The sequence below is a fragment of the Poeciliopsis prolifica genome, unplaced genomic scaffold (assembly GCF_027474105.1).
Source record: "Poeciliopsis prolifica strain line A6 unplaced genomic scaffold, Auburn_PproV2 SCAFFOLD014, whole genome shotgun sequence".
In the NCBI taxonomy this organism is placed as follows: domain Eukaryota; kingdom Metazoa; phylum Chordata; class Actinopteri; order Cyprinodontiformes; family Poeciliidae; genus Poeciliopsis; species Poeciliopsis prolifica.
In genome coordinates this window covers 6,602,842-6,627,500 of record NW_026562389.1, presented here as the reverse complement: position 1 = coordinate 6,627,500, position 24,659 = coordinate 6,602,842, and the positions used below count along the sequence as shown (strand labels likewise).

At 34.7% G+C, this 24,659-nt stretch overlaps 1 protein-coding gene and 1 long non-coding RNA gene across 3 annotated transcripts; one reads left to right on the top strand and one right to left on the bottom strand.

The window, feature by feature from the left end:
* Positions 1-6,985: 6,985 nt before the first annotated feature.
* LOC129365744 (uncharacterized) lies at positions 6,986-20,774 on the bottom strand. Its single transcript, XR_008606548.1, has 5 exons — positions 20,642-20,774; positions 19,689-19,749; positions 18,473-18,588; positions 7,228-7,464; positions 6,986-7,114 (listed from the first exon to the last, which is right to left on the bottom strand). It is a non-coding gene; the product is annotated as an uncharacterized LOC129365744 (long non-coding RNA).
* prlrb (prolactin receptor b) lies at positions 7,365-24,278 on the top strand. 2 transcript variants are annotated; one of them, XM_055039178.1, is made up of 9 exons: positions 7,365-7,451; positions 9,459-9,618; positions 11,986-12,118; positions 14,676-14,845; positions 18,458-18,624; positions 19,666-19,807; positions 19,898-19,994; positions 21,601-21,670; positions 21,765-24,278. In XM_055039178.1, exons 2-9 carry the CDS (start codon positions 9,555-9,557, stop codon positions 22,491-22,493), a joined length of 1,572 nt encoding a protein of 523 aa, XP_054895153.1. In that variant the 5' UTR covers positions 7,365-7,451; positions 9,459-9,554; the 3' UTR covers positions 22,494-24,278. The 2 variants fall into 2 exon arrangements, with proteins under 2 accessions (XP_054895153.1, XP_054895151.1); XM_055039176.1 differs by having other exon boundaries at positions 14,673-14,845.
* Positions 24,279-24,659: the final 381 nt, after the last annotated feature.

Below are 24,659 nucleotides of genomic sequence, written 5' to 3'. Positions count from 1 at the left end.
AATGAGAAGGAACTGGTATGTGTGACTGCTGTAAAAACCCATGGGCAGTCATGCATGGATCAAATTTCACACCTTTATCATCACATTCAAATTCAATGTCAATGCATGAGAAAAATGTATATTTTGTTCCACTGATCTAAACTTTAGAAGGAACAAATCTGAAAATTAATTCTTCTTATGAAAACTAAAGATGAAGAGTTTTTGTTCTTGGCTTTCAAAACACGCCTCCTGCAGCTGCGAATCTTCTCACAGATTTTATTTAGCCTGAACGTTCGCCAACAGAATCCTCCTGGAGAAAACAAAGCTCCACACAGAGAAGAAAGCAAAATATAGCTTTAAGTATGTATGCATAACATCATACCACCTTTTTCTCTTTTTGCCCTTTGCAGAACCAAAACAGCGAATGCTGTTGTCAGAAGTGGGCTGATGCACACACAGTCTGTGACGCGCATGAAAACTGCAGGTAAACATCTGAGTCTCTGCAAATATGCAAAGTATTCAGACTGAACACAAACGGTAACACTTTATTTGAAGGGTTTTACATAAGACTGACATAAACATGACATAACACTGGTAGTGAACTGAAGGAGTCTTCATGAATGTCTATGACTGTTGTCATGAAGTGTGACACTTTTAATGGACTTTTTATGCACATTTTAATAAAACTTTGTATTAAAAGGGTCATTATTGACCAAATAATGCAAAGTTTACACTTTTAAAGGACTTTTAGTGCAACTTTGCATTAAAATGGTCATTATTCACCAAATGACAATTCATGACAACAGTCATAGACATTTACGAAGACTCTTTCATGTTTATGACTGATGTTATATCATGTTTATGTCAGCTTATGCACACCCTTCAAATAAAGTATTGCCAGACAAACTTAATAAACCATTTTTATATGAGTTACCACTTTCAAAGGTAAATTTCCTATAAAAATATTTTACAAAAATCATACAATGGAAAAGCAGTTTGACATTTTTTAATAAATTTTTTTAGTGGAATCTCAACAATAAAAAAAAAACAAAACGTGTTTTTGCTAAAAAAATGTTGGCACTAGGATGGGGTGATCTTTTTTTTTTTTTTTTTTACGTGGACGTTGCAACTGGCACAAACCACGAAGAAGAAAACAACAGGAAGTAGTCGGATGATGAAGGAGTGGCACTTTTTTTTTTAAACAAACTTATTACTATCTGATTTTAGACTTAGACTCGTACTTTATTGATCCCTTGGGAAGACTCCCTCAGGAAATTGAAGTTACCAGCAGCTACAGGCAGAAAAGTGGCACACAGTGCGCAAAATACAAAAGAATACAGAATTCTTCTGACAACAGCATTCTCTGGTTTGGTTCTGTAAAGGGCAAATACAAATCTGTAAAGGGCAAAAAAAGCAGCAAATGACATACATTCAAAACAATCTGTCACTCCTATTGATACTTCAGATAAAGATGTATAAAAATCCTCAAAATAAATTTATAATTTCCTGGAGTAGCATAATTTCACACTGAAATAATAATAATAAAAAATCAAATGTATTTTTTTCAGTGCAAAAACATTTTCTCTCTTTTTCAAATAAAAAACGTCACACTTTATGGCACCCCATTCATCCAGTCGCAATAAACATTATTATTATTATGATTATAGTTTCTGTAAAAAGTTTTAGTTTGCTACCCTCAACATTGATTGTGGAGATTAAATTCGATGATTGCTGAGGTCAGTTTCTGGATCACTTCCGACTGTTTGGCTCCTCTGCAGGGAAACACAGGAACAAAAAGGAGCCAGACAGCGATAATTGGCACCTGCTGTATTCTGAAAAAGATTAGAACGACCGAAATAAGCATTCACATCAAATTAAAAGCAAAAATAAACAAATAAAAAATACACTCTCCACTGGAGATTTCATGAAAGTTTTCAAAAGAGGCCAGGTAAAAGTCACTAATGACCAAATAGTTGTACAAGAGTTTTATTGTGGGTCATGTCACAACTGTTTACATCTGTATTATTTTATTAATTTAATTAAAAAGGTGAAATTATAATAACTAAGTTTTGAAATTATAACACTGCATGATTTTGTTATTAAATAGAATAATTTATTTTCAGTCATCACAATGTAATCAAATCTTTCTGAGTTCACCAAAAGAATTGTAAAATATGTGCATGGAGTAGACAGTAAATACAAAATGTTAAACATAGTATTGGCAAGCAATGAATGACATTTGAAATGTGAAATTCTGTCAAATATTACATTAAATTACTTGTTTTGATATTATATACTGATATTGTGAGGTCAACTGCAGTAAACTCACCAGTGCTGCTCTCCAATTTCTCCAATTTCAGGAGATAATATTAAATAAGAAAAAAATGTAATGGTGAAATGCAATGCTTTGGTTGTTAACGTTATACATTAACAAGTAAGACAGCTGACATGAATTTCTACACAAGTAGAAATTAAAACCCTTCCTAAACAGCAAAATCCGCTAGCGCACTCCAAGTACAATGCTGGAAGATCAGGAATAAAAACAAGTTGAAAGAATGAAAAGAAAGTTAAAAATCAACAAGAATACCTGCAGCCTTGAGAGGCTTGTGGAGAAAAGTAAAATCAAAAGTTTGAGGGAGATTGGATTGCAATTTGAGAGCCTTCACACTCAAAAATATTCAGGTAGTTCCTGTCATGTTTCACTTGATAAAAAACTGACAGAAGGGAAACTGAGTGATTTTAATGAACAATAATAATAAAGGAGGAAACATCAGCAGGAAAACAGAAAAATCCTTCAGGAAATTACAGAGACAGAAAGGATTTGATGCTGAGGAGAGTGACTGCTAAGAAGCAGGCGGTTGATTATAAAATGGGAGCAGCTGCGAGAGAAGGCCAGTCAACTCAGAGAAAATGAAAAATAAACACAAATCACCAGGGACTCAAAGGGAACCAAAGAGGAAAAACCTAACAAATAATCACAGAGAAAATAAACTACGAATATACAAGAAACAGACAACAAAAATAACTTACATAAATCGATGAACATATATGGCAAGACCTTTCAAACATTAATAAATCCCGCAAACTGAATAGAATTTGGCAGAACCTAAGGAGAGATAAACAAGCAACAAAGAAAATATTAAAATGCAAATGCAGAAGAAAGTCAAATATCTTACCTGGACTAAGAAAACTTGAAATGTCACCTTCAAAATAAGTTTATCAAGTGTTAAAGCTTGTATTTGTTAGCATATCCCTCACATTTATACTGTTTAGTTACATCAAATGAATGGGGGGTTAGCATTTAGCAGAGCATTTACAGAGACAGAGTGACATTAGTGGCATTTAGTGCAAACTAGATACAATTCACACACTTGTACTGTGGACACATGTAACTGAAGGCCACACGGATCACACAGACGGTTTTTTATCAGTTCATGCACAGCCGTGTTTGTTTATTTAACTGGATGAAAAATATGAGCAACAGAGAATGTAAAAAAATAAGTATTTAGTCTGAATATTTACTGTCAATTTCACATGAAACCCTAACGAGCTGAAGCTCATGGTTTGTGTTTGTATAATAATAATCCTGGTCACGATTCACATGCAATTACAGGAGAAACATGTTCTAATACTTTCATAATCCACTTTACTGTTCCTTCGCGGTTATTTTCTTTTATAGCCTAACTCTATTTCAAGATTGAAATTAGAGTTATGGTTAATGAAATAAATCCATCTGAATTACACACTTAGCATCAGCGTGTTAGAGGGATAACAAAGCAATAAAGACAGTATCTGTCATATCATATTTAATATTGATTCCACCATTTGAAGACCAGCAGGGTGTCATTTTCTCTCCTGCTTTATTGCTTTTGAGAAAAAGTAGACTGATGGGCTACTTTGTCTTCATCTTCATCTTTGTGATTTTTGCTTCTGCTGAGCTTAAAGCATTAATAAGAGCTGCTGCACGTCAATATTTAACTGGGATTGTATTGCACATTAATGTGAAGAGGATGTAAAAATGATGCATAAATAAGAAAATTGTGGCTTGTTGTCAGCCCCTGTGCTCTGATACCCCTAAATACAATCCAGTGCAACCACATGTCTTTAAAAGTCAATAATTAATTTACACTAGTGCGTAGATTATTCTCAACATGAAAACATTTCAGCAAAAAGTGAGTTCAATAAAAACATAGTCACCAGTTATGAAAAAAAGCAATAAATATTACATTTTGTCTAAATTGATCAATTTTCCATTTATTACTAATCAAGATAAACTAAACAGGTGGATGAAAATGTGGAAGAACATTTTTTAGATTAAACTAAAAATTACAAATTTCTCAGTTTCAAAAGTCAAAACTGAGAAAAAAATTTTCTCTAGAAATTTCTGAGATTAATCTAAAAATTTCTGAGTTTTTCACTTTGAAATGTTCGTCTTCTTTTTTTTAATATAAGATTTCTGAGATTATTTTTTAAAATTGGTGAGCTTTTGGTGAAAGTTTATTCCTTTTCTTATATTTACTCTTGTAAAATTCTGTATGTTCAAATAAAATGTGGAAATACTTGGCAGTTATTTGTGACCAGAGTGCACTAAAATCTCCAGCAATAATTTGAAGCCCAATTATTATAAAAATCTGCTGGAAGTGGTTTTTAAAGTGATTTTCAGAAATGTTTCCCATTGTGTTGCTGCATCACTCATGACTTTCTCTAAAACTGATTAAAAGAATAATGAGCTTAAGCTCAGCAATTATTTCCGCCACGCATGTTCTTCTGATAATCACCATAATTCTGACCAGTTTCACAGGAAAGAGGTGAGAAAGAAAAGCTGTTCAGGTTTGCGAAGCAGCACGAATTCAGACTGCCACTTTTCAGGGAAGTCACTCCATAGTTTCAGGAAATGCAGGCAAACTCACTGTATGTGTTTTCCCCGAGGCAAATATACACAAAAACTAACCAGGAATAAAATAACCTGTTTCTTGTCATGTAAAAGTTTAGAAGATGATTATTGTTACCGTTTGATTCAGTTTTGCGATTTGCGACTGTATCCATCAGAGGTCAGGGGTCGTCAGAGTCCCACCTGTAAGGCTTAATCCTTTAACAAAACTCAAATATTTAGTAATCTGTATAGAAATATGTTTTTATCTCATGTCATGTTATCATTCTAAATGCATATAATTTTTTTGTGTTTTCTTACATTCTGGAGTGGAAAGCTACACTTTACTCCCCAGCTTTGTTTTGTTTACTAATTAAAACTAAAACAAAATACCATTGGAGCATAGACGTTGGTAGTAACTAGTAACTTGTACTCAGTTACATTTACTTAAGTTTTTGCAAAAAATATACTTTTAGGTCTATCTTTACTTCATATATATTTTTACTTTTAAGTTCTAATATAAAGTATCCCACAGTGAGAAACTTAATTAAAGAAGAACAGATATGTTTTAACCAAAAATGCACCAGATATAAACACAAACTGTTTAATAAATGCTTTATAAATAAACTTAGATTGCACTGTAAACTTACAGTATAATGTAAGTTTACAGTACATTGTACTGTAGGTTTACAGTACAATACTTTGCTTCAATACATTGAAGCAAAGCTAGTTTTTGCACTTGCTTTGCTTCAATGTATTTTTTATTTTCTGAGTTTTTTGTGCCATTTGGAGATCAAGTGAATTAAATAAACACTACATATTGTCACAGAAAATACTTGTTTATTTTTTCTTTTGTTTTAGTCTTTAAAATACCAGAATTTGTGCAGGACATTACTTTTAAATCACCACTTACTAAGTACTTAAGTAACCTTTTTAGAAAATACTTGTTTTTCTTCTTGGATTTTACTTTACATTTGCTTGAGTAATAATATTTTGAAATAATATTTTCACTTGAATATAATTTTTGGGTACTTTAACTGCCATTGTTGGAGAGCATCTTTAATAAAATAGAGCAGAGAAAATGGGAACAAAAAAGGTGTAAACAAGTCTCATATTTAATTTTTGCTGTGTTATGTGTTGATACATCACTAGCTTATCCATTAAGTTTGGGAGGTTCTTTGTGTCAGTGATTTATACTATAGGTTACTGACTGCAGTCAGTGGCTCCAGAGGCAAAAGAAATTCCTCAAAATTCAGAAAACTGTTGAGCAGGACCGCTTTTAAATGGCTTTAAAAAACATGGCTTCTTGGAAACACTTGGAATATAATATCACGTTAACATCAGAGTAAAAGTTAAAATATAAAAAATTCATAAAATGCCTCCTGACCTTTCATAAATTTGACCAATCCAAATCAAGACACGTAAGAAACTACTGAATTTTATTCTTGAATTTCAAATTAATTCAAATTAAAAAGGAGTAAAAAATCTAATTTTTTCTACTTCAAAGCACAGACGTTACTTTTTAGTGATATTTCTCAATGGAAGGTCATCTTTTGTATGTTTGCAGACATGGATGGACATATGACAGAGTGGAGCAGAAATGAGGGTTTTCTCCTTACTCACATGGATGGGAAAGTCAAAATATGCTGCATCAAAAACAAAATAAAAATGTAATAAAACCAATAACAATAATAAGTTTGTCATTAGAAAATAAAATGAAATAAATGTATCTAAATGAATTTGTCACAAAATTGATTTTGTGACAAAACGTCAGATTGTCTCCAAAATTTACCATATTATTATTAGTGCTACTTGTTTTTGACCCATAATTACTATATTTTGCATTTTGATATTCGCACTTGACAAAATGTGATGTTTGCTACTATTGGTGACTGTATGATGATGTTTTTGTTACTTTTTATTTTCGTGTTTTTATGATGTAAAACTCTTTGAACTGCCTTCTTGGTGAAATGTTCTATACAAATAAACTTTATTATGATTATCATTATCATTATTATTATTGTCAAAAGTTTTTGTCTGGAGGTGGAAGAATTCAAAATATTCAGCAGATTTAAAAGGAAGGAAAAACGTTTTAATTGTCAGTTACATCAGAGTCAAACCGATAAACTAATTTACATTTTTTAAGGGTTCCTGTCTGGCAACATTGCAACAGTCAGCAGGTAAAACACACCTTCTTCTGCGGTCGCGATGCGTTCAAAGCCGTCCGTCTTTTCTCGGCGGACTGAAACAGGTGGGCTATCATATCTGAATGATTGAGAAACGATATTATTTTCATATCGAATATACATTTAACATCTAACATAAATTAAGTGACAGCATCAAAAGTGAAAGCGCGTGTTTGGAGCTCTTTGGAAAACCTGGCGAAGTGACGAATCTCGCCGTGTTTGCCATCTCCGCCGGCTCTCAGGTGGGCAGGTCATGCGCCAGCAGCTCCTCCCTTCCCGGTGATTCACCTCTCCGGCTCCTCATAAGCGGTCATACCTGAGTCGTGTGTCTCAGAGGGGGCTGCAAGGTGAGAGAGAGCAGGTCCTCCGCTGCGATGTAACATCTGGATAAAGATCGTCCACAGTCCAGCGAGGCGGTGAGTCCCTCCTCTGAAATGTTTAAATACATCAGAGAAACTGCTATTTAAATGTTTGTGATGATCAAGCGCATTTTTAATAGTTATGTAATCAGCCGTTTTTCAATAATTTGGAATGTTTTTCTGTAAAAAGGGCGTGCGCGTGAGTGTGGACGCGTGCGCAGGCTCTGTAATCCAACACCATGCAGTGACATGCATCACACGGGTTACTATAACTGAGTGTCCTGCAATCATGAACTTTGTCAGATTAAATTCTGATTTTAAAATAATGCTTCTGCCATCATATTGATATTTAATAAAGATTATTTAAAGGAAGTAATGTGTGTTATTACGGATTTTGTAAGCATATTTTCTGACCAAGAAGCAGAATATAGTAACCATATGTGAAAGGCTGCTGTGTTGAAGTGAGGTTAATAAAAAGAGCAGCATGGAAAAACCGTTTCCTTGGTGACCATTTCTCCAAGTATATTTTTAGTATGTGCTTTTCAACGTCAAATATAATTATTATAATTTACTCCGTCTGTTCAGAACATCACTAAATAATTATTATCCTTTTTTTTCCCCAATTAGACTAAATTGTTTCCGGTTTAAAGCTGAAACAATAAAAGCAGTGAGAGTTTAACAGTCGGTTTTAGTTTTGACATGCAGTTTGTTTCGTCTGCTCCCAGAGTTGGAAAATAAGGAAATAGAGCTTCATGCAGGGCCCGCCTAACGCACCAGGAAGCGATCCTGTTGAAACTTGCCAGAGCAGGTGTAGTTACACAAAACCCAAGTTTGTTGTCGCTGTGTTTGTGGCACAGAAAGAAAAAAACCAAACAAAAAAATGTTCAGAAAGCTACAGGCACACACATCATTGCACATACACTTTATATTTCTATTGAAGGAGATAAATTACACCTTTACAGGTTGTCAGGCTGTGAAAAAGCCTGACAACCTGTTCTTTTGTATTCCCTTTGAGTCAGAGAATTTCCAGTAAGTGTAGAAACATGTGGAACAAGCAGCAGAGCAGTCACTTTCACATGAATTTGCAGTTTGAATGTCAGCAATTCAGAGCCCACATTGTCTGTGTCTTTATCTGGACCTGCAACATCGAAATGAACTTGAACTCCTTGGAATAGGGAAGTACATAATGTTATCTCAAGTGAATCTGTGTTTGTCAGACATGCTAATCAAGAAACTACAGAGTATAGCAATTACCCCTATAGAGCAACGGGATGATTCAATTTCACTTAAAATTGCAACACTGCCGTTTTTGCATTCAATTCGACAAAACTAAATTTGTCCAATGCCACTAAAACAAAGTGGCTCTTTGAAACAAAATAATAACAAACAATTTAATTTTATACATTTCCTTGTAAAAAATTGATTAATTGCTGGGTTAGCAGAGAATCTAAAATAATTTAATTCTCTTTTTATTGTCTGGTGATCAGAAAAGACAGACTGAGATCTAACAGGGTGGCCAATCATTTTCAAACAGAATCTATGAATTATTGTCATTTATACCAACATTTCCACTTAACTTCACATTTTGCCTGGTCTTTTTTTTATATTATGTATATTAATCAGTTGGTCAGTTCTTGAGTAAACTTTTTACCAAATACTTTTTTACTTGAGTAATCTCCTGGATGGCGACTTTTTACTTTTATTTTAGTAAAAATATATTGAAGTAGTGCTACTTTTATTTGAGTACAATTTCTGTGTACTCTGTCCACTTCTGATTGTAAAATACACCGTAACCCTCTTTCAGCCAGCTGACTGGGCAGTGTGCAGCAGCACTTCCCTGCTTTCATTTCTCTAGCACTTTCATTCACATCTTATTTAAAGCACAACGGGAAATATGACTGAACATTTTGTAGTTTTGTCTTCAGTTAGCGGTCAATGCCTCTACCTTTACTTTTTTCAAGCTTCCTGTAATCCCGTCACATCTCAACTCTTCAGTTTGAATATCATGTTTCATTATTGTGTGAATTAAATGTGATGTTTTCCCTGAATGTCTCTGTGTGTCAGGTGTAAACAAGACAAGCAGCTGAGCCCGGTGTTTACAGTACTTTATTGAGGACATGCTGCTGGTTTCTCTTGGCTGTGTCGGTGTGTGATGCCAGGATGAGGAGGACGCCACTCGGTTTGGTTATGCTCTGTGTGCTGTCAGCAGCCAGAGTTTGCGGCAGTAAGTTAACATTTGATATTAATTTTGTCAGAAAGCTGTTGAAAGTGGTTGTTTTATTTTTATTTTTGAAATAAAGGCAGAATCTAAATACAAGTAGTTATATTTCTTGTTGTACATCTATCCTTTGTGAACCGAGGTTCAGTTTTTCCATCAAAGCAAGTGTTTTTTTTCACTCTGTATTCACAATCCATTGTAAGTGACTGAAGGACATTTTATCTGTTTTGATTTTGCAATTCAAAGCTCTTACAGTCAAGTTTCTTTCCATAAAACCATAGATCACAAAAGATCAGAAAGATAAGAAGTGTGCTCTGACTGCATGAACTAGAAACTTTTAAAAGTAATTAAATCTCAACATTTTTTCAAATCTGTTTCAGAGAGAATTGAAAAAGATGGGTTGAATAGCCTCCAATTGAAGCATGTGTTTTAATTTTATGGGGATTATTTCAGGGCTTCCTTGAAATTTATCTCTGTGTGACTTTCACACTTCCTCTCTCCCACTCAGGACAATGGCGCTGTGTTGCGACATAGTGTCATATTGTACCAATTATTGCTCTTCTCCCTTATCTTTACATCTCTCTGTAGCTCACAAATCTCTTTACAGCTTGTCTACTTTAGATTTTACAACAAACACTCTAGCAGAGATGCTTGTTGCTGCAAAATTATCAGTTTCTCTGATTTTACTTTTTATATGTATTGTATTTTTTGGACTATAAGCTGCTATGTTTTTGAATCATGCGGCTTGTAGCCCAGTGTGCCTTTTCTGTGGATTTTTCTTCAACCACCACGGAGCTCTTTAGCAGGAAGTGAATCATTGAAAGTCAAAATTGCATATCAAAGAACTCACACCCCCTCATCAAGAAAACAACAAGAAGAGGTTCATATGATGCAGCTTTTCAGTAGGAATGGCATGAAGGAATCCATGGTTGGAGACGTAGGGTTGCATCCTTAATAGCAGATTTATTAGGGATGTAGCTCTCTGCTGTGTTGAAGGCTAAGTTATATAGCAATCAAAATAGGCTATTTTTTTTTTAATTAGACATTCCTTTTCAAGTGTGCTTATCTTATATTTATTAGGGTTTACTTTTTCATTGAAGAAGATGACTCTGCATGCTTCTCTATAACATAAACTTCTTCTGGGGTGCCAGCATTTTTCAAGAAGGGCTATGGGCCCCCCTAACTCTCCCTTTGGGGTCACCACTGACAGAGAAGCAATCTAACACTTCCTCGCTCTGTATCTGACCATACAATAAGCCCAAATGATATGTTACATCATGGATTGCCATACAAAACAACTGAAGCTTTTTCAGCATCTGATTCTATGATTTGAGTGTTATAAATCTAGCGCTCTGTGGCTCCAGTCACTGATCTGAGCTGCTATAATCCTGGATGTAGGGCTTGGATTTAGTGCCTTTTACATAAAATATTCTCCTGCTTGTTGGATTTTACAGAATTTATGGACTTCTGTGAAGACAGATCCATCAGAGAAACATCAAAATAGAACTACTTTGAAATCCAAGACTCCGTAGCAACCCAGACTAAAAGGAGGTGAAAAAGTTACAACTCCACAGTGTTAAAGATCAGCTAATTAAAATAAATCACTCAGCGGAAAAGTGAACAGGTCCTTTTCTAGTTAGCAGTTAAAAATGACTACTCACAGTTTCGGTTTTGGATTACTTTTCAGATTTTTTGTCAATTTGAAAAAAAAAATTAATTTTTGGCTATTTTTCAGTTGAAACTGGAACTAAAACTTACCCTTTTCCAGCTAAAATTACTGTATCTGTTTGCAATGCAGCAATACTGCTCTAGAATTATTCAGATTTTTTTATACATTATTTTATTTCATTTTAATTCAGATAACTTACAAGTTTTGTGGTATAATTCATTTTTTAAATTGTTTTTATTTTATAACAGATTTCTTTATTCTGTACTTTGTATTTTACCTTTTCGTCTTTGCATTTCTTACTTTATAACACTTGAGTTTTTTATTTCATTTTTAAATTTTTTTGTATGGCAGTGTATTGGAAAATAAAAAAAAACTCAAATTGCGTGAGTAAAGTGATAATATTACGACTTTATTCTCATTATTAGTCTCAAAATGACTTCATGCTGTCACCTTTGAGTGCTGTTTAAAGAAACTGATAGATTTTACAAAATAAAAGCATATTTTTGTTTATTATTAGTTGAAGAAACTACATCTTCAGAAGTAGGTGACATTTGTCAAATGTACTGAAACTCTGGATACAAACTAACTTTGACTGAAAATTACAAATCATACATAATTACATGAGGTAACTTGTAAACAGCTGTACTCATCAGCCCAGAATGGGAATTAGCATTCATAATTTGTTTACCACTCTTGTTGCCCAGGTACATCTGCACCAGAGAGTCCCAGACAATTTGACTGCAGGTCCCGAGAGAAGGAGACATTTTTCTGCTGGTGGGAGCCAGGCTCTGACGGAGGGTTGCCGACTGAATACCGCCTCTTCTACGAGATAGAAAAGTCAGTATATTCTACATATTTTGATATTTTTGTCTTGAATCAGCAGGTCACAGTTCAGACAGACGGTGGGAAAAAGGGGAGTGGCATATGGCACAGTTTCTCAGTTGGGGTTTATACTCTCTGTATATTTTGTTTGTTTTCGCCACAAGGCCACCAGATGGCCCTTAGAGTTCCCGATACGTTTATCAGCTACAATGATGACAGTAAGATACACTTTTAGTTGCTCCTTAAACACAATAAACTACTAAAACCACCAAGTTCTTCTGTGGGTAAAACATGAGCACATATTTTATTGGTGAATGAGTTCACATCCTCATTTAAAACCCTGAACTCACCTGTGAGAGCTTCAGCTGCTCTTACCTCGTATTAATATTAGTAATTGTAGCTTAAAGGGGAGTTATTTTGCAAAATTCACATTTTTCATGTGTTTATACTTGCATTTGGGCCTCTATGGCTTATTAAAGCAGCACAAGAAAAAACACCCAGCCAGTTTTGGGCAATAAATGAATGGTTTTTGGTGTCTGGAAAATGACCACCTCAAAAATCTTTAGAATGTAACTTTACAAATCACCTAGCAACCCAAGCGGAGCCCAGCCTGTTACCTAGCAACGGAGTTTGGCCAGCTGATTTTGTTGTTGATTTACCATACAGAAACCACGTGTAGCATTGTTGGTTGAGAGGAGGCTCTACTTCTTTTCAAAGACGGTTGTATAATGGCACGTCTGTCTGCAGCCATTTTTATGAAACGTAAATGTTGAGTTGTAAGACTCAGCAGCAGCTTATTTGGATCATTTTTTTTAGAATTAATTTTCATGATAGCATCAACACTTCCTTTTCAACAGGAGTCTTTTCTTATTTTTGCCATATGCTTACTCAGAATGACAGATTGCTGCAAAAATCAATGACTTGATATAGTCTACTGAGCTTCCTTAGATCGCCTTTTAATCACCAGTGTTATTGACAGAAGCGGAGGGCACTGTATTATACCCTGGATCAAATCTGAGTGCAAAACTGAATTTTAAACCTGTAAATGATTGGTTTGCTCTGATTTTATAGTTCTGGATATGAATTGTACCATTTATTTTGCAAACTGCCTGTAAAACTATGCTACTTAGAGATTAGGGCAGCTTGTTGGCCTCATCTCGAAAAATTATCTTCTAACAAAACCCCCTTTGAAACTATTGAGTAATTGTCCATAATACATGTCTAATTGCATATTGACTGTAGATGCAACAAATTCACAATTTCCCTCTTTTATGATTAAAATAGGCAGATTTCTAACAGGCCAGACTTTTGGCTGCTTGATATTTCTAAAGCATACAGATGTTTTGAATATTTTCTGTATTGTTTTTAGTATAGCTCAAAACTACTGACACATATTACCTCTTTAAATTTGCTTAAAGATCTTTATGACATTATTAAAATAAGATTTTTTTGTTCATCCTGGTTATTAGACAAGAAGACTTCCATTAAAAGTTTCCATTAAAAAATCTATTTCTTTCAAAACAATTTATGTTTTGGTTTTATGCAGTTTTATTTGATAACTATTTTTTTGCGTACAAAAGTTAGAAAGCTCAGTTTTTGTAGCTATTACACAATTTTTTCAAGATGGCGTAATCATTTCTCATTCACACAGCTCACTGCTTGTTATGGTAACTATCAACCATCAAGAGCAGCATAGCACTGTCATGTCAATGAATGTCAAGGGAATCATCTTTTTGACTAAACAAAATTAATTTGAAGAACAAATAAAAGAGTTTTGACAAATTTCACCCACAGTATTGTTAAGATAAAACCCTGTTACACTTTAAATCAGACTTTGCTTCATGGTTGGTTCAGGCTTTCAGTTGGTACTTAGAAACCTGAATATGTCACCCGTTGTTCTTGCTTCACTCCACTGGCTGTCTTTGTGGGGTGGGGTGGGGGGGTTGTTTATTTTTTGTTAAATTTTTAAAATATTACTTTCATTTGTACCTCACTGTTCCTTACTGATTTCTTCTGAACTCAGCAGAAGAAATCTGAAACACAAAATCTTACTAAGTATTTTGGTCTAGTTTCTCATGCAAATTTAAAATATCTTAGTACATTTGAAATACCAAACTAAGTTACAAGTAACTTTTCAGCAAGATGTAGGAGCTTGTTTAAAATAAATAATTCCTTCACATATATTTTTAAAAACAGTGGCTCCTCTAACAGTTCATTAATTTAGTTATAAATTAATAAGCATTTATTAAAAATTGGGGCCAACATGTCACACATGTGCATCACTGTTTGTTTCACCGTGCTTTAAATCTTGGTATTTTATAACAAAATATTGAACATCCTTCAAAAAATATATATCTTTTTTAATTGGTTGGAGACACAAACTTTAATATTTTTAGAATGGTGCATATAGAATATTTGTGTTTAGCTGTGCTGATTTCATTGATTAGATGCTTATGAATGAATTTTTGGTTACAGTGAAGGGGTTGATAACCGAACATTCTCTTTAAGTTTCTGCAGCAGAGTTTTGCTTCCACTTTCTACCCAGTAAAGGTCTGTTTTTCCTGTTTAGCAGTTTGAGAGGAGTCCATGAGTGTCCGGACTACGTCTCTGCAGGAGAAAACTCATGTTTCTTTGATAAGAAGCACACTTCCTTCTGGGCTGAGTACATCATGACGGTGGTGGCGACAAATGCCCTGGGGAACGCCTCGGCACAGTTCCAGATACCAGATGTGATGACGTATTGTAAGTCAAGGCCACAAGACTGCAACCTCTTATTAACTTTGGCAAAAACATAAAAAATTAGCAATTTCTAAAAAGTTAACAGTAATAATAAACAAATGCAGATTGGCAGATTTTTTTAAAACTGGTAGTCAGAAATGTTTTTTTATTAAGTAAATTTTTTGTCTTTGGGATTCAAATAAAATTTTAAAACAAATTATATAAAATGTAAAAGTTAATTTCCTTTTTATAAAAAAGTTTGAAAAAAAAATAAAAGTAGTTTTTCTTTCATTTAAAAATAAAACAATCATTTAATACATATTTTTAAAATTGCTGGCTTGTTTTAATGGGTCATGAAATTTTTGTTTCAAGTTGTTTAATGACCCATTAAAACAAGATAGCTCCAAACATCTTTGTTTAGCTATAAAGAAGGCAGACTACTGATCTCTGACCCCTGACTTACACAGAAAAAATGAAAGAGGCAAAAAACTGTAAATATTCAATGAATGTTAGAAATTGACATAAATTCATTCAGCGTGAATCTGATACAGGTTTTGAGTTCTTGAAGGGTATTTTAAAAGTTTAAATGTAATATGAATACACTGTATTTAGGTAGCACATTTAAATAAATGATTCATTTCACTTAAGCTCAATAACATAATTAAAAGTAACATAAAAACACAAACATACATACATTTTACAACCTCTTAATCTACAATTAAAAATATAACTGAAGGCTTCATTGACTCCATTGAAAACATTCATTTAAAATTAATTTAATCAAGCTTGGCAGATTAACAACATTGCTGCCAATAGGGGTGTAAAATTTCCAAAACAAATAAAACATGCACTTAGTAATCATATCACCAAGGACAAATGCAAAGAAACAATAAATATACAGTCAACTGAAATTAAAAGGGACAATGGGCGAGCAGTTTGAATAACAACGTCTATCCACAATTATTGAAGGTAAAGAAAATCTGGTTTTAGGGCTTTATTGTTTATTCAGGTCCAGCAGACTGAAACAATAAAACAATTGTATTGCAGGGTAAGTTTTTGAAACCGTTATGACAGTGAAGTTCACAAAGCGAGTGTTGTGAACAGGTTACAGATGGTGGTGACAGATGAAAGAGATTTTTGTTTCCACAAATTAATTTTGTGATAAGTGTGTAATAAGTTAAGGGAAGGAACATGGAGTTCTCAATGGAGCATTTGTTACAATAAAGAGAGGACGTTCATGCTGTTCTGTGAATGATGTAAACATTATCTACAATTAGATTGTTTCAAGTTAAACACTATCCAATTTACTTAAGAGTAAAATGGAAACCAGATTACCATGGTTATTTATTATCTGAGTTCTCAATAACCTTGGACAAGATGGCTGAAAGATGCATGTTGATAATTATTTATTGATCAGGTATTTTTGTTTTAAAGATCTTAAATACTGCCAAACTGGTTGTGTGACCTTTATTGTATTATGCATAGTTTCCTGTCCAAACATTAATACAAATGAGCAAATGTACACTGTTGTAAATTTTAGGCAATAAAATATGTATTCTCACATTTAAGAAAGGAAATTAACTACTCAGTAATTACCATATTTTAATGTGTTGCATGTATTGTATTAAAAAGGCTGAAGTGCAGAATATGGCATTTTGTTATCTGATTAATCAATTCATCATTCAGATAATCAATTACTTGATTAATTGTTAGTTGTAGCTCTACATCTTACTAAAATAATCTGCATTCTGTTGTTAAGATAGAATACATAACTAATCTATATATTTCTGAAAAAAATTGCTTAAGGTGGTAGTACAAGGTGAAACGTAGTGAAGTAAAAGTCAGATTCTTAAAACTGTTATTATTTCTTGGCTTAGTATTGACTCTAGCAACATTATATCCTTATTATTGTTCTCACGTTGTGATGTTTTGTCTTTGTCTATAAAAGGTAAATTCATAGAGTCCTTTTTAAGAATATCCCTGGAATATTATGAATCTAAAAAGTAAAATGTCAGTTCAAGATACAAAAACTGTTGACCTTCATTATTAGTTTGTGCAGAAAGAAATCAACACAGTCGAGAATTATCTTTATATAGCGAGCTAATGATTGGCTTGGTTTTATTGGCTGCCCTGCCGTCTTGAGCACAGGGAAGAATGGAAAAGTACTGAGAGACGAGCGAACAGCAACAAAGAAAACTAGAACAAAATGAGGTAGAACAGGTTCAAGCCCTCTACATGTTGTGTACAATCACAGATCAGATTTTATGACCATTATTTGGTTATAAAGGCGGCTGTGCATGTCAAGTTTGTCCCATGAGAGCCAATAGTTACGTTATTTAGGTAGAATTTATTTTTTGATTCTCTGCACTGAAGCCATGTGCAAAGAAATCACCTGGTTGCATGTAGTCCCACACCTTCACCCTCTTGTCTTTTCCACCAAAATGTATTAATAACATAAAAGAAAGCTTTATGAAAGCAATTTATGTCAGAACAGATGGATTTATGCTAAAAGATTTTTAGATAAATAATAGCATCACGAAGACCAGGCAGAGTTCTGTATCTTAAGAGGGAGAATTTGTTTTACATATTTCTAAGTGCAGTTTTACACTGCAAAATAAAAGAATCTCACCAAGTAGTTTTAATCTAGTTTTACTGAAAATATTTCAGGAAGAACAAATAAGACAAAACAAATAATTTTTCAGCAAGTTATAGGGGCTTGTTTGAAAGCTGCATTGTGTAACTTTCATTAAAAAAACATAAATTTGTGAAAACATAAAGCTGGTCCACTTCCTCCAGGAGCTACAACTGCCGACCAGAAACAACCAATCAGAACCAGGAGGAGGGTCTTAGGAGGGTCAATCTATCTCATGATCTTCCTGCTAAAAATGATGCCAGAGAAACAACTTGCCATTACATAAAAATACTTAATCTGTCGTCATTTGTTGCTATGCTAACTAGCCTGAGCATTCATGATGTGCTAGCTGCAGCATAGCATGAATAGCAAAGACGGAGTGTGGCACAGGGGAGAGATAAGCGCCACACAAGATTGTAATTGACAACATTAAGATTTGCCTCTTTGCTCTGATCGGTTGTTTCTAATTAGCACTGGAAGAAAACAGAGCTCAGTTTTATTTATTAATTTATTTTTTTGTCTCATACCAAACTAACACCAGATCAACAAATATGTAAACAAATATATTTTTCAATAAAAGCTACATACCTTTAAGACTACAATTTCTTAATATTGATTAAAAACTATCTGTTCCAACTTATTGTCAAATTATTTCACTTATAACATGGGGAAAATGTCTTGTTGAAATAATCTGCTGGTAAAACTAAACCAAAATAGTTGGTAGAATTTTGTGTATTTGCAGTGTGTGCTGATGCAGAGATTGTTGCGCTAATATTTGTCCTTCCTCCTATAAGTTCCATTTTTCTGTATTTCTCTGATTCAGAGTATTTAAAGCTCAGATTTGGTCAATATTTGATGTGTTAGTCTTTGTCATAACTCAGATCTAAGATACTGACTAAACGTATTCCATTAAGTTTAATATTAGATTTTCTTTTCTAATGGGCAGAGAGACAGTAAACTTAATACAGTTATTGACTTTGTTCCTTTTTTTCTTTGGCCGGCAGTGAAACCCGACCCACCTGTAAATGTCACAGTGGTGGTGAACACCACCGCTCCCAGTCCATTTCTTGAAATAAGATGGAAAAGTCCTCCAAACGTGGACGTCAGAAGCGGCTGGGTCACCCCAAAATACGAGCTGAGGGTTAAACAAAACGACAGCAAGGAGTGGAAGGTGAGTGTTTTATGTGACAAAGTGCAAACCGGGCTGTTTAAAGCTGAGAGGCTTCTGTACGTTTCTTAGTTTCCCAAAGAATTGGCCCTCAAGGTGAAGGTCTACCATTTGTCTCACAATCATTTACAGACAAATTGCTTCCTGGGTTGAACTAAAATCACCTCTGCAGGTTATAAGCAAATATTGTTGAACTTTTATCTTTCTTAAGTCAGTCTTGTTGCCTGACCTAAGAAAGAATGTTATACTTTATTATTACTTTATTTTGCAAATTGACTGAAATAGGCACATATTTGATAGGATTCCATTTATTCCATGTATTTTGAAATAGATCAGTATGGTGTGATTTAGTCCATATTTGTCAAGTTTTAAAATTATCTATGTAAAATGAATACACACACACACACGCACACACACACACACGCACACACACATATGTTTGTTTTTCTGCTTCCATTTAGGTTTCAATTCATCTAAAAACAACACAAGCGCTAAAAAAATCTCACCCAGCTGTCTGTTAATAATAAGTTAATGTTTTATGTTGTCTGAAAATTGAGCCACTTTAAAGACCTTGAGATCGTTAAGTCACATTTGACAGGCATTCCGTCGTTACCTAGTAACCCCACTCGAGCTCTGCCCCGTTACCTAGCAACCCAAGCAGAGCTCCAGCATGTTTGGTCAGGTTGTTAAACCTCTGTATGGGCTCTGGAAAAGACAAGTAAAAAAGTAAAGAGAAAGAGTAAGGAATGAAAGAAAGGAAGAGCAAAGAATGAAATAGAGAGAGTAAGAAATGAAAGAAAGGAAAAGTAAGGAATGATAGAAAAACTAAGGAAAGAAAGAAATAGAGAGTAAAGAATGACAGAAAGAAATTAAAGGAGGAGAGTGAAGGGATAAAAGAAAACCAAAGAGAAAAAAGTGAGTAAGGAATCATTTCCTTCATAATGTCTTAAAAAGTCAGTCAAAATGGATTCCCATTTAACATTGTGTTCAATATCTGACCTTTAAACAACTTGTGCTATATTTTTCTTTCTGTGTTTTGTCCAGACAGTAGATATAGGTGCACAAACCTCTTTCAACTTTCACAACGTTGAGCCTGGGTTACTCTACATGGCTCAGGTTCGCTGCAATCTAGACCACGGAAAATGGAGTGAGTGGAGCAACACTATATTTGCTAAAATTCCTAAATGTAAGTATTAAAAATGCATTTCCTCTTTCTCAGACTTGGGTAACTGGATATAAAATATTTGCTTTTTCTTCTTATCTTTTCTCTATTTAGATCGTGAGCTTGAGAAGTACTTCTGGATTTTTGTTTTTGTTTTCTCCCTGATTCCTTTGTTGACAGCTATATACATCCTAGTGCTGAAGAGGAAAGTGTAAGTATCAATTAAGGTTTTGGGCTTTATATATCAGGATATGCTGTAGCAAAACATTATCTAAAAAATGTTTGCTACCTCATGTGCAAAAAAAAAAAATCCCTCCCCATTATTATTATTTATCAATCAAAGTTGGAGCTCTAATAGGAAAATCCGCGCCAAAAAGATTCTATTGACCCTTTGCTACTACGTCACTTTATCAAACCGGAAGTTTGGGATGGGAATATTGAACAAAGCAACTGAAATTGTTTTCCAAAGTCGTTTTTGCCAGTTTATTCATGGCGTCTCCTTGTTCGAGTCGAGCTAATTTGTCTGTGTATGTCACACGCCTGGTTGGTGCTCATAGACGCCGATATTTACAGAAGTTTGAGCTAGCTAGCTTAGAAACCATACCGACCCATATCCCCTGACGTGTGGCTCAAATTACTGACTTTTCCTGAATTCACATCACATGATTTACATAACTGTCTCAAACGACGTTTCCTCTTACACGAAAGAAGTCTTAAAAACGTACAGAATACTAGACGGTAACCAGTTTTTTCTATATATGCTAGGCTACGTGACGGTGCGGCACTGTTTCCACGGTTAGACCTTTTCCATAATGAAATGTCTGATATCATTCTAATTATGAACGTTAGTCGTCTTACCTTTTAAACAGTGTTTACACCGAGGGCTGACAGTCATTATTATTGACGGCCGACTTTTACAGTGAAATCAACTACATAGAAGCCATATTAGATTACATTTTTTAGACGAGCTTTAAAGGAGCGCATTGGTTGTTTTTACCTCCGTCATGGCGGAGATCTGGAGAGCGTGACGTCACGTGCAAACGGTCAATAACATTATTAACCTGATATAATAAAAGTAGTTTTCTTCACATTGTTTTGGTTCAGCTTTCTGACTATTCCCTAAGCTTGTCAGTCAAGATTGAGTTCTGGGATTTGACTGGACCATTTGCAACACAGACATTCTGACAAATCTTTGATATACAGAAGAGATATACAGAAGAGATAAAAACTGCAAGGTGCCAAAGTCGTAGTTTTAAATCAGAGTTTTGTTTATTAGTTGATTCTTTCATTCTTTGTTCTTTCTTTTTAATTACACTTTCATTTTTCTTTTAGTTCTTTTTCATCATTTCTTCTCTCCTCTTTTTTCTCCCTCTTGTTCATTTATCCCTTTCTTTTTTTCATTCCTTTGTATCTTTTCTCTGTTCTTTTCTTTTGATTTTTGTACGTTTCTTTCTTTCTCTATTCTATCCTCTATCCTTCATTTTTTACTCCCTCACTTTCTTTTTCTATCTTTCTTTCCTCACTGTTGTTTTTTCTATTCTTTTTTGCTTTTTTTCATTGCTTACTCTCCTGTCTTTTCCTCTCTTTCTTCCTTACGTTTTTTCCTACTCTCCCTCTTTCTTTATTCCCTTCATTTATTTATCTCTTCATTGAGGAAATCACAGTCACTTATAGTTAGAAAGAAAATTTGAGACCATTTGTTTTTAAAAAAGCTTTTCCATTTGGGTTCATCTTTATTAAATAAATAATAACTGTATTAAACTCATATTGTGCTTTTAAATGTAAGTTTATTGAATATTGTTTTTGTTGTAACTCAGTGTGAAGCAGTGTCTCCTCCCTCCTGTTCCTGGTCCGAAGATAAAAGGAGTCGATGTTCATCTTCTCAAGGTAACAATTAGCTTTTTTTTGTTTGCTTACAAAACATAAACAAATTAAAAACTGCTTCTGCTTTTTTAATAATGTCCTACTTCAATTTTTCCAGAGTGGTCAAACAGAAGACGTGGTAAACGCTCTGACTAGGAACCAGAACTTTCCTCCCATGGTGGCCTGGATGGAGGAGGCGGAGGACTTCCTGCTGGTGTCAGACAGCGACGAATGGCTGCTGACCAATTCCTTCACATTTGAAAAAAAGAAAGATATCTTCATCATTCCTGCAGGTTTACACTTAGGATTAGAAATCCAACACCGGGACTCGACTGTGGATCTGAACACCTGGGAAAAAACCGATGACGGCAAAGAGGAAACAAAGAGCAACTTTTTAAACACGGAGCCAATAAATCTTCCAGTTGAGAAACAGGAATGTCTGAATGGGGAGGAAGTGTCCATCCAGCCCCTCGCAAACACTAGCTATGTGGACATCCAGCAGCGTCCAACCCTGACTGACTACCGCAGGGTCAAAGAGGTGAACGGCGACACCATCCTCATCCTCAATGAGGAAGAAATCCCTCACTGTTCAGATGCTGTGGAAGTGAAAAGGGAGATGAGCGTGCCAAATGATTACAGCAGGGTCAAAGAGGTGAACAGCGACGTGGTTTTCCTGGAGAAAGGTGATTCCGCCGAAGAATACTGTAAAAAAAAAGAAGACCACTACACCGACTGGACCAATCAAAAACCAGTAATGCCTCATGAGAGCGAGCTCAGCAAAGGGTTTTCATTGAAAATGATCGCAAACGGATACATAGATTCTGTTCCCACCTTTTCTGTTAAGTAAATTTTTGATGAGGCACAGGACGCTGACGATGTAACGTCATATTATTTCTGCTTCCAGCAACAAATGAGGCATTATTGAATTGGATGGGATGCAGCGGCTGCTATGCAGAGAGAAATTTATTTATTATCTTTTGTAATCTGAGATGAAAAAAGATTTGCTTTGACCACCATTTAAAGTTTCACCAGCTCAACGCTGTTGAAAGGATTTAAAAACGGAGAAGTTTTGTGGATCTGGTGGAATGACATTCATGGGATATTAAGAGGAAACTCTTGCGATAACCCAAAAAGGAGCGTTGGATCTAAATGACCCACCTGACAGCTAAAAACCCTCTGCTGCTCCTGAAAGTAGCTTTTTGAAACTTGCCGTTTAACACAGCAGAAACTAAAAGGTTCAAATCAAAGCGGAGAGACTCATAAAGAGGTTTAAATGGACTCCTTACTTCTCTTCAAACACTTACAGAAATGTCAGACTGCAAGAACTTCTGTTAATCTGAATGTTTGATTTATATTTGCATTAAATAAGAAGGTAAATCTTTAGCACGTCAGCAATTGGTGAACTTATTAAATGTTGTCCGTTGTTTCTGTCTGTGTGCAGACCCAGCGGTAAGTCCCAGCAGGTGTGGTTTATCTGAGACGTGTGCACCTGATAAACCTGTCTGCCTGGTTTTTGTTTTCGCTCTCATTTTACACTCTATATCAGAGTATCAACAGCACTGACTTGTTTATTGTGGTGACAAAATGTGAGAAGCTAACACACTCAGCTCTTATTTTTTATTTGAGTTTTTATTTGTGATTCCACTGAAATCACAAATAAAAATGAGGTATTCTCACACTTCTGCTGCCTGATTCAGAAAAGAGTTTATTTTTGCTATTAATTTAAAGTGAATTTGACCTAAATAAGTTCTGGTTGGTCATTTATTGTCTGACTCCTTTAAAATATTTGAGATTAGAAAGAAGAATAGCAATCAGTCAGTCCTTGAGCAGGTGTGTGGAGGTCAACAGATCCACGAATGCCAGATATGTTCTTATCAGCGATACTCTGCAGCTTAGGCGTATCCTAAGCCAAGTCAAGTTTATTTATACTGCACAATTCAGCAACAAGGCACTTCAAAGTGCCATATAACACCATAAACAAGCAATAAACATTACATTTAGTCAAATACCATCATAAAATTATTATCAATCAAAAGCAATCTAAACAGGATTTTGATGTATTTCCTTTATTTATTAAACCAGGTAAACCCCGCTGAGATCTGGATCTCATTACATCTTGGAGAAATCCGCAAGATGTAAAGTTTTCTGGATAGAAGCTGAATGCTGCTTCTCCTTGTTCGGTTCGGGTGCTGGTCAGACAATATAGTTCCCATTTCAGGTCAGTTACAATGATTGATACCAAACATAAGACAAGCGTCTCAGTCGTGAACTGTGATTCCATTATAAATGTGGCCAAAACCTTCTCGATACTCTGCTAATGTAAAAAATAAAAAATTCTCAATTGCAGTGTTTCCGTTAAATAACAAAACACAATTAACAGCGCGCCTAATAAGGTAAGAGAGAATCATACGGCGGCGCTGATCCGTTTCCACATTGAAATGGAATCACATATGTGCAAAGCTGCCGGCGAACTGTGGACTACAGCAAATATAGTTTCTCATGTTGCTCAATGTTTGTATTTTTGTTTTAACTGAAACTGTTGCACCAAAAATTGCATTTTATCTACACAACCTTAATGTTCTGTTAAATTATAAATAAGGTGGAGAAAATAAAAAATTAGGAATATTGTGAATCTGTTTCTTCTCATTGAGGATCGGGGCTCGGATGGGTAAAAAAGACCTGATCAGTAAATCTTTATTTTCATACACAATTGTTAAGGCATGATCACATTATGTCCTGACTTAAACACAGAGAAGATAACACATCAGAGTGATGTACAAACATGATGATGGAATGTTCGGTGGAAGAAAAAAGTGCAAAAAGAAGTCAAAGGAGAGGAACAAAGCTTCAATAAGATTTTACAAGAACTCAATCTTCAGTCATTGCTTTCCTGGTTCCCTCTGTGGAAAAGTTTATTTTCATTTCACTTGATTCAAACACCAGGTTCTTGACTGGCCAGCAAAGTTAGATGAGATTAAAATTGACAAGAAGAAACCAGACTCCATAGAGCAGG